We start from the raw sequence: 15,428 nt of genomic DNA, 5'->3' as shown, positions 1-15,428 counted from the left end.
GTGATTGTCACATCAATCTGTCTCAACCTGTGTGAGTGTCCTCTGACAGCTGTCACAGCCACAGTGTGATTGTCACCTCACATTTGTCACATGCTTAAAGGGTGTGTCACATTATATTTGTCACCTCACACATGTGAATGTGACTCACAATTGTCTCAATCCACTTGAGTGTCACCTCACATTGTCACACCTGGTTTGTGCTTGTCATCACACATCTGTCACAAACTGAATATGAGTGTCACCTCACATCCATCATACCTTGCATGTGTCACATCACATCTGTCTCATCACAAGTGATTGTCCCAACACATCTGTCTTGACTCACATGATAGTGTGACCTGACATGTTTCACAGCCAGTGTGTGATTGTCATCTCACATTTGTCACATGCTTTAAGGGAGTGTCACATTATATCTGTCACCTCACACATTGAGTGTCATTCACAGCTGTCAACAATCCACTTGTGTGTTGTCTCACATTGGCACAGCTGGTGTGTGATTGTCACCACACATCGGTCCCTAGCCACTAATGTTTCATATGACAACTGTCACACCACACATGTGATTGTCACTTCACATCTGTCATAACAGAGATGTGTCATATCAATGTCACATCACACATGTGGTTGTCACATCACATCTGTCTAAATCTGCATGAATGTCACATGACATCTGTCACAGCCAGTGTGTGATTGTCACCTCACATTTGTTACATGCTTTAAAAGTGTTACATTATATGTCACCTCACACATTGAGTGTCATTCACAACTGTCACAATCCACTTGCATGTGACCTCACATTGTCACACATGGTGTGTACTAGTCACCACATATTTGTCACATACCACTCATGTGTCATATCACATGTCATAAAACACGTGACTGTCACCTCACATCTGTCCTAGCTTGCATGAGACACATCACATGTCACATCACACATATAATTGTCCCATCACATCTGTCTCAACACACATGAAAGTGTGACCTGAGATCTGTTACAGCCAGAGTGTGATTGTCACCTCAATTTTGTCACATGCCTTATAGGAGAAGCACATCATACCTGTCACATTGCATGTGTCATATCATATTTGTCACAACCCACTTATATGTCATCTCATGTTGTCACAAACAGCATGATTGTCACCTCACATTGGTCCCAAGGCACCAATGTGTCACATGACAACTGTCACACCACAGCTGTGAAGGTCATGGCATGTCTGTCATTACACAGATGTGTCACATATTTCTCACAAGTCGCATGTGACTGTCACATCATTCTGTCTCAATCTGCATAGGGGTGTCCCCTGACATCTGTCACAGCCAGAATGTGATTGTCATACTCACATATGTCACCTGCCTTACAGGAGTGTCATATCATATCTGTCACAACCCACTTATATGTCATCTCATGTTGTCAAAACGGTTGTGTCTCTCACCACACATCAGTCTCCAGCCTCTTATGAGTGTCACACAACTGTCACAACACGCATGTATTTGTCACTTCATGTGTCATAACACACATCATATCATATTGACACATCATACATGTGATTGCACATCAATCTGTCTCACTCTGTGTGAGTATTCTCTGACATCTGTCACAGCCATAGTGTGATTGTCACCTCACATTTGTAACAATCTTAAGGGAGTGTCACATTTTATCTGTCACCTCACACATGTGAGTGCATCTTTTACATACATCTTTTACAGCATCATTCCATTTTTCTTCTCTGCCAAGACCTCCAATCTCACCTTGGAGCCATAGTGCTCATGCAGAAGGACAGAGTTTCCTGCAGAGAAGCTTGTTGTCCCTCCAGTTCACACATCTTCACAGAGCCACAAACATACTCTTTCCCTGCAGGAAACCTGGTGAAAGCCTCTCCCTCTGGCAGGAATGAGGAGAGGGTGTGTGGAGACAAGAGAGAGGCCTGGGATGGGGTTGGCAAGAAAAATATGCTCTCTTTGAGGCTAAGAGCAAATTGGAAGTACTCTCCCATTCTGTGGGCACAGGCCTTCATCTCAGACCTAGGCCTGTCCAGAAATTAGAAGTTATGCACAATGTGAGATTAGGGGCTGCACTTCTTTTTTATCCTCACAAACTCACCACTGGGAACAAGAGCATACAGAAAGCATTATAACTCAGTTTTGATCCACTAAATATCAATAGACAAAATGCACTCAAAAGATTTTTAAGTGATTTTTTGACACTAAAAATTTTTTAAATAATTTTTAACTATTCAAACTTACAACCATTCAAAAGAAAATGAAATAGGGGTAAGCTAACAAAGCATTCATCTTGAAACTACACAAATCTGATGAAAGAAATAAAAGGAAATCTCAATAAATGAAGAGACACACTGAATTCATGAATTAGAAAACTATATGGTAAAGATGTGAATTCCTATAAATTCTACAAGTTTACAACAAGTCCTATCAAAATCTCAGCAATAATTTTCGTAGTTATAGGTAAGCTTTTAAATGATTTTTGTTTCTCATTTTAGAAGAGTAAAATGATGGAACCTTTCCACAACCTGTTTATCAACTAGTTTACTTGTGAACAGCTGAAGTACCTTGAGGTATTTCTTTTCTAATTTAGCCAATTATATAACCACATGCAAGTCTGCTTGCACTTATCTATTTAGGTTTCATATAGATTCCTTGTAAAACTTGCACTGTTAGCTGAAATGGGCCTGAGACCATGCATGAAAGATGGAGAAGAAAACATGGTCCCCAGGGGCAGAACTACAGTCAATTACTGGTAGTTAAAGCTGAGTCTTTGGAATGCTTCACAGGGACCCTGTCCTAAGGACAAGTTACTAGGGGCCATCTGCTACTTCTCTGGGTGGTCAGCTTTCCTGTGACAGTGCTGAGGTAACAGTCCAATGCACACTGGGGAAAGGTGTGATCAGCTGCCTCCAGTAGACCCTGCAGTAGGAATCATTCAACTCCTGGAGATCCCTGACCCCTTGCAAACTGCTCACTACCTAGTGACCAGTCTGCCAGGTGACACCTGGCACTAGGGAACCACTGGCCTTGTACTCACCCTCTGACTTCTCAAAGCAGTTTTTATTCGAGGATCATCCCACCTCCTTGAAAGGTTCATCTTTCCTCTTTGGCAAGTTGGGATTTCACTTCTGAATACTTGCATTTATTCACTTCTCTCAATGTTAATGTCATATTCATACAAATAGTTCATCTATTCCTTCTGGACATGAGGTATCCCTGAACCAGCTCCATTTATTTCAAAATTCATGAGGTAAACACACAGGACATGGAGGGCAAGGAAAGCTAAAATGTAATGTCATTTATAACCCTTATTATTCTTTTTCAGAACACTGACTCAAATAGTACTTGAAATGTAGAAGTAAATCATGGGTTAAGCATATTTTATGTGATCTTCTCAGTTTGGCTTAAAGGTGCTAAGGCCTTAAAGCATCTGCTCCTCTTGGTTTGTTATTTCTAGTCCAAACTTCTTTCTACTTGTTTTTTGGAAACAGTTCATCAAGTTTGCAAAAACTTCCTCTAATTTTTCTTTTGTGAGTACACCAGATCAGTTCCAAGCATCTATTCAGACTTGTTGATTACCTATGAAAATGACAGTAACTTTCTATAAAGACAAAACTTCCATCTTTGTTTAGGAGAAACAAAGATAGGCTACTTCCAAATGTTAACTTTTAAAGAATCACATATTTGCTATAATACACTTTCACTACCTCTAAATGCAGTTCCTGGGTACAGCACAGAGTTCCATACTACAGAATGAAAAAAAGGAAGCTTGTCACATTTAGAGGAATAGTATTCAGTTTTCAATTGAGAATAGAGTTCATTTACTTTTAGCATAAAGCGATAAACTGTATTTTAAAACTTTTATGTTACTAGTTAATTGATATATATGTATAGTAAAAGAAATCTAGCATACCTCACATATCAAGAATGCTGCTATAATTTTAGGACATCGTGATCTTCATTTTAAAAAAAAACTATCATCCACAGTCCCAGAGAGCATGTAAATTTGCAATGTCTATCAGTCACCCTGTCAAAGTCACCCTGTTAAAGGGACAAAATCTTTCTTGTCCCTCTTGCAAATTTCAAAATATCACAGCAGGATTGTAATCAACTATAACATATTTACAATATGCAATTTAACTGTAATGACATGCATAAGAATTTCTTTATCACAAAGGTATTTCCCCGAGATCTTTATATCTTCCTATCAATACGGAAAACAGCACTCAAGTGTGAGCACACTGTTAGCAGCACATTTCAATTGGAAAAATAAGCTATCCAAAACCAGGTAAATTTCCATCAAAGGATACAATCTTAAACACACCATAGAGGTATATATAAAATATACTTGTTATCCCATTTAGTGGTCAAACATGAAGAATTTCGTGTTTGGATGGAACTTCATCCAAAGAGTCCAGGTTGACACACAGAAGTGCTGAGCTTCCTCTGCTTGGGAGCCCTTCATAGCTGCATCTCCAGGATGCTGAGGCACCATGTCAGCTTTGCTGTCAGGCATTTTCTCTCCAATTCATTTCTGTGCTCATGAATGTACACCATAAACAAAGTAAAGGGGGGAAATGTAGCTTAAAAAAGTTTATCCTGCCTTCAGATAGAAGCTGAAGCCATTTCTAAAGGAATCCAGCATATTTGTTGTGCATGTCTCCTCACTGTTCCCAACAAAAAAGAGAAGTAGCAATAAATGTATTTTTCAATTCAGCATATCAAAAAGAAGAGTGTAGATTCTATGCATATTAATACTGATGGAATTCACTAAGCAATGTTGTCGCCTTCACACATCTTAAATACAAGTGGTGATTAATTAATGATATTGCTGGAATTGCACATAAACATGTCCTATGTTAGTTTTTGAACCTCAAAAATCATAGTATTTAATAAGTCAAAGATGGTATATCTAGGAAAACCTTAACTCCAATTCAGTGCCATCATTTAGATAAACTTCATAACAATGTTTCTTAATTAAGTTGTACTTTAGACTGCCAAAACAGACATATACACCCCAACCAGCACCACACAGATATCCACATAAAACTCAGCAGGGTTCTCCCAGAAGGTTTCTGAAAAGCAATGAGCTCTGGGTCTAGTGTCCATGCCACTATTCTCTGAAGATTTCTAATTAAATATCACACATCTGTAAGAAGGCAAAGTTAAAAAACAGTAAGTACATATGCCTGCTGCAGTCATTTCCCTGAGAATGAAATAGTCTCCTTTTAAAAAGGAAATGACAATGTCAAGTATACATATTCAGATAGTGCTGGTGGATAAAAACATAATTACCAAGTATTTTATGTATCAAAAAATATCTGAGAAGACTGATTCATCTTCTGTCCAAAACAAATATTCAGTGACTTAGAATTAGATGAATTCACAGGGATTTCATTGCACAACAAATAAACTAAAAATTATACAAAAGAAAGGGAAAAGTTAAAGGCAATCAGGAAAATATTGAGGCCTATTCAGCTCAAGTAACAAATTCTTTGCACTAGACGACAGCTTAGGTAGTGAAAACAAAATGATCATTCTTGTTTTTTTATATAAATTTATTTATTTATATATTTATTTATATTTTATTGGCTGTGTTGGGTCTTTCTTGCTGTGCGCGGGCTTTCTTTAGTTGCGGTGAGTGTGGGCTACTCTTGGTTGTGCTACATGGGTGCCTCATTGTCGTGGCTTCTCTTGTTGTGGAGCATGGGCTCTAGGTGCATGGGCTTCAGTAGTTGCAGCACACATTGCTCAATAGCTGTGGCTCACAGGCTCTAAAGCACAGGCTCAATAGTTGTGGCACATGGACTTAGTTGCTCCTTGGCATGTGGGATCTTCCTCGAGCACAGATCGAACCCATGTCCCCTGCATTGGCAGGCGGATTCTTAACCACTGTGCCACCTAAGAAGCCCTTGTTCATGTTTTATTGTGAAGGGAGGTGCTCCTTGTTTGTTAACCTCACTGCTGGGATGTGCCACGCTGCACAAAATGCTTCCCTTACCAGTGCCTAACTTTCCCTTAAAGTCTTGGTCTTGCACTGGGAAAATGCTGATTCAGTGACTGTGGTAGTTTAAGAACATATTATTTTGGCAAAAGAATGCATCTATTAGTGTAGAGTTGATGGGCTTAGAGCTGCTATTGAAAAAGACATTAATTTGTTTATTTTTGTTAACTTCTAGTATAATAAATGCCATTTGCATGGTCTAGAAGAATTAGTTAGATAGAAACTTTTTGCTCTTTTTCTGGCCAATAAGGTCAAGTGTATGCATTCAAAAACACCTTGAAATAAACAATTTCTCTTTTCTTACTAAGGTATGACCTCTGAATGCTATTCTTTTCTACCTCATTTGAGAAGAACTTTATGGTTCAAACTTTGAGCCTATTGCTTGGTTTATTTCTAGGTACTGGTTTCTATCACAATGAAAATTTGTGCCCCTCTAGGCCTGTGCCTCCTATACAATAAAGAGATGTACCCATTTCATACATGAAAAGAGATAAACAATAATTGTGCGGGTTCAAATTAAACTGGAATAAAAATAATTTTTTCCTGGCTTAAATCAACAATATCATAGCCTTTTGATTTCACATGTAAATTTCACATGTGGATGAATTTGGTTGAAAGCTAAAACTGAAACTTCTCATTGCTGTATTTTCATCTATTACTTTAAATTACAGTGTGTTTGTAATATTAATTTGGCTTAAAGACAAGGATTCATTGGCAATTTTCAAAGGCATTAGTTAAAGGGATTTAGACATAATTTAAGCACTAAACATACTAACTGTAAAAACAGTATGGATCCACATTGAGAGATCTTTCCATACTACAGAAAAGATTATTGAGTTTCAATCACTGTACTAAATTTTATTTGATCATACTAAAGATATATCAATGTAAATAAGACAGAACTTAGTGATAAGTAAATAAAAAGCATAATTTCAGCTTTCAAATTACTAATTACATAGAGTTAACATGTTCCTTAAGTAGCAAGAAGCACAGTCTGATTTGGCAATAATTTCTTGACACTATACCAGTTACAAGTAACCAGTTGAAAAGAGTTTAGCCCAATAAGAATCTGGAGAATTTTCACCATAAATTATCCCCACACAGGAATGGGACACTGTTTTGGCATTCTGAGTTCTCTTTTCTAAAGATGTCTCAATGAATAAAGAAATTCATATTTTATTATATAAGTTATTTTCCATTCAAATTCTCAAATAATAAAATTTTAAAAGCAATGTAGGTAATTTTAGTTAGGAGGAACTTAGAATATGGAATATTGCATCTTTTTCATAGACTCTATGACTCTTCAACGTGCTCTAAAAACACTATGAGTTTGATTAGTAGCAAAGCATTAGACTAATCAAAACCTCCCTCCTCCCCCATATAAATATATACATATACACATTCTATACATCAATATATTCTATTGGTCTAACTTAAATCTGACAATTTGACAGTTATTCTCAGAGGCTGTGCAAGGTTATAAATACTGTCTACACTGTATCACAGTTCAAGACCACTAGTACCCAACTAGTTAAGAGAAAACCAATCCTTTCATTAAAGCAAATAAAACTACAAAGTAATTCAATCACATATTCTGAATTTCTTTTAAGATTAAAAAACTTGAGGGATAAAGTGAATCACCCAATGTATTACTGTTCTGAGTTCTATAATTTTCTTTATCTAAAACTATCTTTTATACATAGAAGTCTAGATGCCTTTAAACACAGTTTCATCAACTCTAAGTATAAAATATTCCTTTGAAAAATAGGACAAGTGTTTTTTTTAACTTGGAGGAAAGTCCTGCAAGGAGTGGGTTTTCTTCTCACAGATGAATTTTGCAGCATTTTTCTCCCAGGAGCACCCTAGGAGCCCTGTCATCCTGTATACATGTGTCCCAAGGATGGAGCCTCTTAATACCGGACCTTCAGAAAGAGGTCCTGCGGGCACCATGGTAGGCTGGTCTTTTCTCTTCCACACTCTTTTAGCAGCACCCAATCCTTGGGAATCTTGCCAGTAGTGGCTGAAGTCAAGAACCTGACCCTCACTGGGAAAACAAAGTCCATTCAAAATGCAGCACTTTCATCTTTTGGTTGGATGATTCTTGGTCCCCCATGGATAGGAATGATACCTAGAAGATTCAGAAATGCAAAGAGTTCTCTGTAGTCTCAAATATTTTAATTCACATATTCAATTTCAAAAGCACTAGCTCAGATATATAAATAAATAAATCACAATGAATTAAAAAAGGTGATTCCAAACATAATGGAATGGGGAGACTTTTACAAAGTTGCCTTTTGCTGAAGTTCAGTGCCAACATTGTCTTTCTCAAATATAAACTTAATAGGAACTAATAACCCTAGAGTGGAAAAATTAATACCCAACCAAAATAGCTTGTACATTAAATGCCTATTTTAAAGTAATGCAAGTTGATTCAATGTAGACGTTTTTTTCTCTTAACACATTTCATTGTTACAAAATATATTAATGTGTACCCCTAAGTATATAAGAATGATATGCTTGTCATCTAGTCACTTATAAAACTCAACAGTTTTACTCATAACAAAAATGATAAAATGAAGGCATGCTAGGCTGTATCATTCTGGTAAGGAAGCTAAATATTAATGTGTGTAAAATATAATTAACCATATATCCTTGCAAATGACCACAAATAGAGCCCTCCTGGGGCTGGCCTAGTTTGTTTTGACCTTGTTTCATTTTCCTTGCACTCTCAACTCAGTCCTACTTCCCTATCCCAAACCCTTCATTTGGGTTAGGGCTCCTTGTTGCTGTTTCTGTTTCTGTTATGACTTTCTTTAATGCAGCATGTTGTGCCTGAGACATTCTTCCTACTAACTGCCCAAGCGGTCTCACCATTACTTAAACAGTTCTAGGTCTTATCCTGAGATAATTATTCCATTTGAGAATGGCATCTCTCGATCCCTAACTAAACATAAACACTATGATCTAAGCTGAAATGTGCCATATCTTGGCTTAATGCTTTAGCTGCTGTCTGGATGCTTTGTAGAGGTGTGAATAGGTTTGAACTGACAGTCTTAAGTTATAAACTTGAGTAATACAGGACTTATGTATGTAATTCTCTCTGCATGGTGATTAATCAAGATCACTTAATAATATTATGCAGTGATGACTGATGACAATTAAGATAATGATGATGATTATGAGAACAATAACAGATCTGAGTAGATACTGGTGGAGGAGTTAAAACAGTATTTCTTATTTCAAACCACATTGCAAGGGAAGGTTTTCTCAACTTGTGTTCCAAGCAAAAGATGAAAAATCACTGGGGTAAAGAAGATCAACAGAATTCTTTCATATTGTATATCTCAAAGTCTTCAGTATAGTCATGTGTGTCAACATTCTCCAAAAATGGAAAAATATACATTCAGGGTTTCCCAAATATATTTGGTCATGGAACTTTTCTTTCAGGGAACATCTCTTATCATCTTTGATAATACTGTCTATTTACAAAACCTATTTGGGAAAATACACTCTACTGATTCTAAGTACTGATTCTAATTACCTCTACATGTCCTGTGATATTTAGCATCCTCTATCCTTTGACTATGGAAAAATCACGACTGTCACAGCTGATCTGATTCATATTTTGAATTACGTGCATTTTCAGTTTGTGAAGTATCAGATGCTTCTATGTGGCTCCTGATTCATTTCTTGGAAATTAATTAGGAACATCAGTAAACAACTAATGGCTTTAAGTACAACCAAGGGTTATTTTTACTAGTGAACCATGAAAACTCTCTCCTCCAGTTATATATTCTATCATTGCTATTAGAAACTGAAAAGGGAGTATCAGGGTTATACAGATTTTTAAATGGATGACTCATTTTAATTTGGAGCATTTTAAGAAAATTTGATGTCATTTCCATCATATATTGCTTTAACTTGATTGTTTAAATCATATCTTCATATTCTATTCACAATTCTGAATATAATTGTAAATAATTTTTCACCTTTGTTATTAGGCAACTTATTGTCTATTTACCATAAGAAAATATGCAATTTCTTTTAATACAGGAATATGTCTTTTTTAAAATAAATTTATTTATTTATTTTTGGCTGTGTTGGATCTTTGTTGCTACACGCAGACTTTTCTCTAGTTGCGGCAAGTGGAGCTATTTTTTGCTGCAGTGTGCAGGCTTCTCATTGCAGTGGCTTCTTTTGTTGTGGAGCATAGGCTCTAGGCTTGCAGGCTTCAGTAGTTGTGCCACATGGGCTCAGTAGCTGTGGCTCAAGGGCTCTAGAGCACAGGCTCAGTAGTTGTGGTGCATGGGCTTAGTTGCTCCACGGCATGTGGGACCTTCCCAGACCAGGGCTCGAACCCATGTCCCCTGCATTGACAGGCAGATTCCTAACCACTGAGCCACCAGGGAAGCCCCCAGGAATATGTCTTTGAAAGTAGAAGTGATATTTGATTTTTTAAAAACTTAGTAGAATTGAAAAGGATAACCATAAATTTAAAAATAAGACAAATTATTATTTCTAAAAAAAGGAAAAATAAGTGCTCTTGAAGAGCTTCCCTAAGTTCTTTACACACTTGGTTTTTCAATATATTTAGTTGATTTTCTGCAAAAATTTCAAGACATTCATTGCCCATGATCCTGAGTCTCTGAAAAAATGCAGATTAAAAACAATGATAAGCATGACTTTTACCACACTACAAGCCAACAGCACTTGAAATGATGTTGCCAAGAGTGAAGAATAGAGACATTCATACTATCCATGGAAAGCTGGATATACTCAGATCAAGAGGAAAAAACGAAAACTCAAAATCCCTCCAGGAACTGGGGGAGGCGAGTGATTATGGAGATGGTGATTTCTATTAACAGTATACCTCTGGAAAATGAGAATTACTCATCATTTCTCTGCGGTTACAAATCACAATAGAACTAAATGTACAAAGGTAGTATTTTGGAAATATATTATCAAGGCAAAAGAGCAAGCAATTGAATAATCTTATCTGTGATTCATAAGAACAACTCATTGAAATAGGAGAAAAAAGGCTAAAGACTGAACTAACCTCAAAAAAAAATCTAATTTCCATATAATGACCATATAATAGAATGTTCTTGAGACCTCTTTCTCTTTCCATGGCTAACAGTTATGTTCGGGGAAGACTTCTAGAATAATTTAAATAGTGGTCACCAGATAGCTTCATTAGCTAGACAGAAAGGCTGTTCCTCCAGGTAGAAAAGCCCACTTAGGGAAAACAAACTCCATAGGACCATGCCTCCTAAAGCAACTCTGGCCATAAAGGTTGTGTAAGTGGTTACTCACGGTCCATGTGATAATTCTGTTATGGGTGGGCTCCTCAGAAAAGTCAAGATACAGCTCATGTATAGCAGACACTGTCAGCACCTACATCCCCTCATTCAAAGCCTTCAAAGCATGCCTGTCTGATTCCCAGTGTCCAATACCTGAATTTCTTTTCCTGAGGATTTCTCTGGCCTCTAGAATCTGCTTTGTCCACCCTTATAGAAGGACAGAAATGCCAGGGAACTAACATCCCATGGGGAAAAAGGCCTCAAACAATTACTAATGGAAATTAGAGATAAATACCATCCCAGCTTCCTCAGTCCATGAGTGGGAGACCTGAGGTACATGTTCTCCACTGGCTCTCAGATTTCCACAACAGGTTCAAGCTCCAGCCACCACAACGGTAATTTGCTTGAAAACAAAACCTTTAAGAGATTATTTCTCCAATCCCCTACCAGAGTTTCTTGGGATTGCCTCTCAAATAAACTAATTGTACTCAAATCTTTACACCCCAGACTGTGCCCAACAGTAAAACTGCAGGAATCTATAACTGAAATTGATAAAATAGAGTATATTTTTAGAGCACCAATAGTGATTTATTTTAGAAGATAACATACAGCCCCAGTAAATTGAAGTTTCCTATTTAGGGTAAGCAAATGGGAACACATAACAACAAATCCCTTTCCCACAAACATATCCTAAATTCACCAGAAGTGATTCAACAGTGTTTCATTGCATTTTACCCCTTGCATTCTATACAAATAATGGGTAGATTTTAGTCATGGAAATTTGAGTTTTTGGCTCTTCCAATATGCGGCAAACATGCTTAATTAAAAAAAATATATAGAAATACTTTTCCATTTCATTATGTTCATTTCTTGTATGGGAGTAAATTACTACTAAGCCATTACCCTTTTTTTTTCCACCAAGAATACAGCAGCTGCATCCACACAAAAGATGAGCAACATACACTCTACCCACAGTTGTATCAAGTGTAAATCAAGATACTTTATAGAAATGTTTAAAATAAAAGATGGGAGGAAAACCTCTGGAATCAAGGACAGAGAAATTAGACCTAACATCCAATGATCTAAGTTGAATTTTCACATTTCTAAATCTCACCTGTTAGAAGTAAAATTGTAATAACCACTTTCCTCTAGGACTTCTTCAATCACAGTCTAAAGTTTAAAAAAATAAGGTTAGTATTGAATTAAAAGCAACAAAGTAAAATTATTTAGAGGCACTGCAAAAACCTCACCTGCATCTGTTCATATGTTATCCCCTCCTCCAAATCAAAGCTGGAGGGTAGAACTGAAATAGATAAATTATGAAAAGTCTGACATTTTGTTCATGTTTTTCTTAGATTTTATTGGCAATTATTACTCACATGCAGTGAAAACAGGTCAGTTTCTTAGTGATGAAGATGAGTACTCAAAAACACATTCCAAATTATATTGGCTTTTGGGGTGGCCATCACAAAATAATACACAAGATTTATGGGCGTTGTTCATGATATAAACTGGCCAATTAAGTTAGGGGTGTGTGTTTGTGTGTTAAAGACAAGTGAGGAGTGATTCTAAACACAAACTTCCCGATGGGCAAAGAAAAGATTAAGAAACTCTCCCTAATCCACTAGGAAAAATGAGTATATATGTGCTAAAAAGAAAATAAATTCTTAGAGGAAGGCAGAAATAGCCAGTGGAAGATGACAAAGGTCTGACGCTTTCCCACATTTAAAATCAGAAGACAAAAATTCTTTTGATGTTTGGTCTAAGCATGATATACCAGCACCTTAACCTACTCCGGCACCACCCAAAGCAATGTTGACTGGTTTCCACTCAAGTTAATCAACACTTACTCACCTGGAGGCCCAGGAGGTCCCCTGCCACTTAAGAGAGAGAAAAGAGCATGGATTGAAGGTTAAGAGGATGTATGAGGATGTAAGTCCTGGCAGCTTGTTTTTCAAGCCCAGCTTAAATGTGTTGCCCAAAGTGTTCCTTGGTTCTGCTGTCTTTGCTTTTGCCCAGTCTGCCATGAAAAGGGATACACCTGGTCTTCTCTGGGGTGAGGTGTCCAGCTTCTGGAAGAGCCTGTCAACTCCCTCTCAAGCCACTGAGACACTTCTACCAGAGCCCTTCACTCAGCAGGGCTGCTGTGGTAAAAAGTCTGGCCTGTGACTAACCGCCCTGCCCTGGGTGATACTTGTAGAGCAAATGACTTTACCTCACTTAGTATGACCATCTCTAGTCCATCCATGTTGCTGCAAATGGCAATATTTTATTCCTTTTTCCATGGTGTATATATATATATATACCACATCATACTAAGTAAAGTAAGTCAGAAAGACAAATATACGATATCACTTATATGTGGAATCTAAAAAATAATACAAATGAAGTTTACAAAACAGAAACAGACTCACAGACATAGAAAACAAACCTATGGTTACCAAAGGGGAAAGGGGAGGAGGGATAAATTAGGTATATGGGATTAACAGGTACACACTACTATATATAAAATATATAAACAATAACAATTTACTTTATAGTAATTATATTAAGTAACTATATTCAGTATCTTATAATAACCTATAATGGAAAAGGAAAAGAATCTGAAAAAGATCCTATACATCTATTTCTATATCTATATATCTGGACCACTTTGCTGTACACCTGAAACTAACACAATATTTTAACTCAACTATAGTTCAATTAAAAATAAATAAAAGCAAATGACTTTAGATAACAGTTTATCTCAATCTTATAGATTTCTCAGGGACTATTTTAAATGAAATTCTGCCTACCCAGGTTAGCTGTATCCTAGGAGTCCAAGACTTAGGGAAAATTTGATAATTAATACACAAAATGATTTGTCTACATTAGGAAACAACAAAAGCAAAAAAGAATTGAGTGTTGTTTTTGGCTGAGGAGATAGCAAGTCTTCACTTAACCATGAAAGCTTCACATCTGTCTGCCCCACTGAGAGATATAACTATAGTTTACAGAGATTTGAAAATTATTTAGGAATTCTGTAACCTCAGAGTAGCTTGAAGATCTCTTTTGAGAGTCAAATATCACAAGAAGAGTTATACTATGCTGAGTCCCTACTACTGGATAAGGATTTTTTATATATTTACACCGATCCTTGCTATAATCCTAAGATGCAGGCACCATTTTCATTCTCATTTTACAGGCAGGAAAACTCGGGTTCAATGAGGTCAAATATTTTGCTCAGGGTCAGCTACTAAGAGGTTGAGCTGAGATTTGATTCTAGACATCCAGGTTTACAGAATATGTGCCTGTAATCCCTATGTTATATGGCCTATGTGAAATTTTTGCAAAAAAGAAAAAAAAATTAAATATATCTGATGTGGATTCCTCAGGTAAGTTTCAAATTTTCTGTTTTATTCAAACTCTTCATTTCTCCTTTTTATCTCCCTGGATGCTTTTGGGCATTTGATTTCCCATCATCAGATAAGAAATAAATAAAAGGAATAAATAAATAAATAAACAAACAAATAAATAGATAGATAAATATTTACCCACACAGATTCTGTTTGCTTATGGTATGATCCACGAAGGTGTCAGAAGTGGGTAAAATAAATTTCATGGCATTTCTAGACTCCTACTGTATGGCCTTCCAACCATCACCATAGATAATCAAAAATAAGCTCTATTTTCATTTTAAATTGAAGACAATCTTTTAAGGATAGCTGCTGATCCAAACAATCTATTTCTTTGTGAAAGCCTGATTTTCTGTGTTGAAGACCATTACCTGCTGGGTTATTTCGGGACAGGCTGTTTCCACCTGATGAATGATGCAATAAATGGTAATCTGCTGTGAAAAAGTTGGGCTCAATTGGTTCTGGAGATCCCTGAGATAACTGAAACAGAAAAAAGCAAAAATGCATCTTATTTTTCATTCAGAATCAAATGACATGAGACCTCTGTGTGCTTATCTGCCCAGAAAAGTTAGTGCTCTTCAGTTGTCAATTCCTTGTATACAGGCTAACATACATAAAACAATGGGGCAATGCATTAAATAATGAAATGTGAAATGAGGTGGTGAGATGTAATCTTACACAAATAAGGATGCTTCATGAAGACCAGCATGGTTTTCAGAAGCTCTG

The 15,428-nt window shown here is 36.7% G+C and overlaps 1 protein-coding gene across 1 annotated transcript in view; it reads right to left on the bottom strand.

The window, feature by feature from the left end:
• Window positions 1–8,078: 8,078 nt before the first annotated feature.
• The window catches only part of NEK10 (NIMA related kinase 10), a 267,865-nt gene continuing 260,515 nt past the window's right edge, over window positions 8,079–15,428 (bottom strand). Inside the window, exons 36-39 of the mRNA XM_057700444.1 lie at window positions 15,074–15,182; window positions 12,558–12,610; window positions 12,422–12,477; window positions 8,079–8,135 (exon numbers count right to left, since the gene is read on the bottom strand). Coding sequence (XP_057556427.1) covers window positions 8,087–8,135; window positions 12,422–12,477; window positions 12,558–12,610; window positions 15,074–15,182 — 267 coding nt within the window. The 3' untranslated portion in view covers window positions 8,079–8,086. The remainder of the gene's footprint in view (window positions 8,136–12,421; window positions 12,478–12,557; window positions 12,611–15,073; window positions 15,183–15,428) is intronic.

This window comes from Hippopotamus amphibius, chromosome 11 (assembly GCF_030028045.1).
Source record: "Hippopotamus amphibius kiboko isolate mHipAmp2 chromosome 11, mHipAmp2.hap2, whole genome shotgun sequence".
Classification (NCBI taxonomy): domain Eukaryota; kingdom Metazoa; phylum Chordata; class Mammalia; order Artiodactyla; family Hippopotamidae; genus Hippopotamus; species Hippopotamus amphibius.
This window is presented reverse-complemented; position numbering and strand designations above follow the sequence as displayed.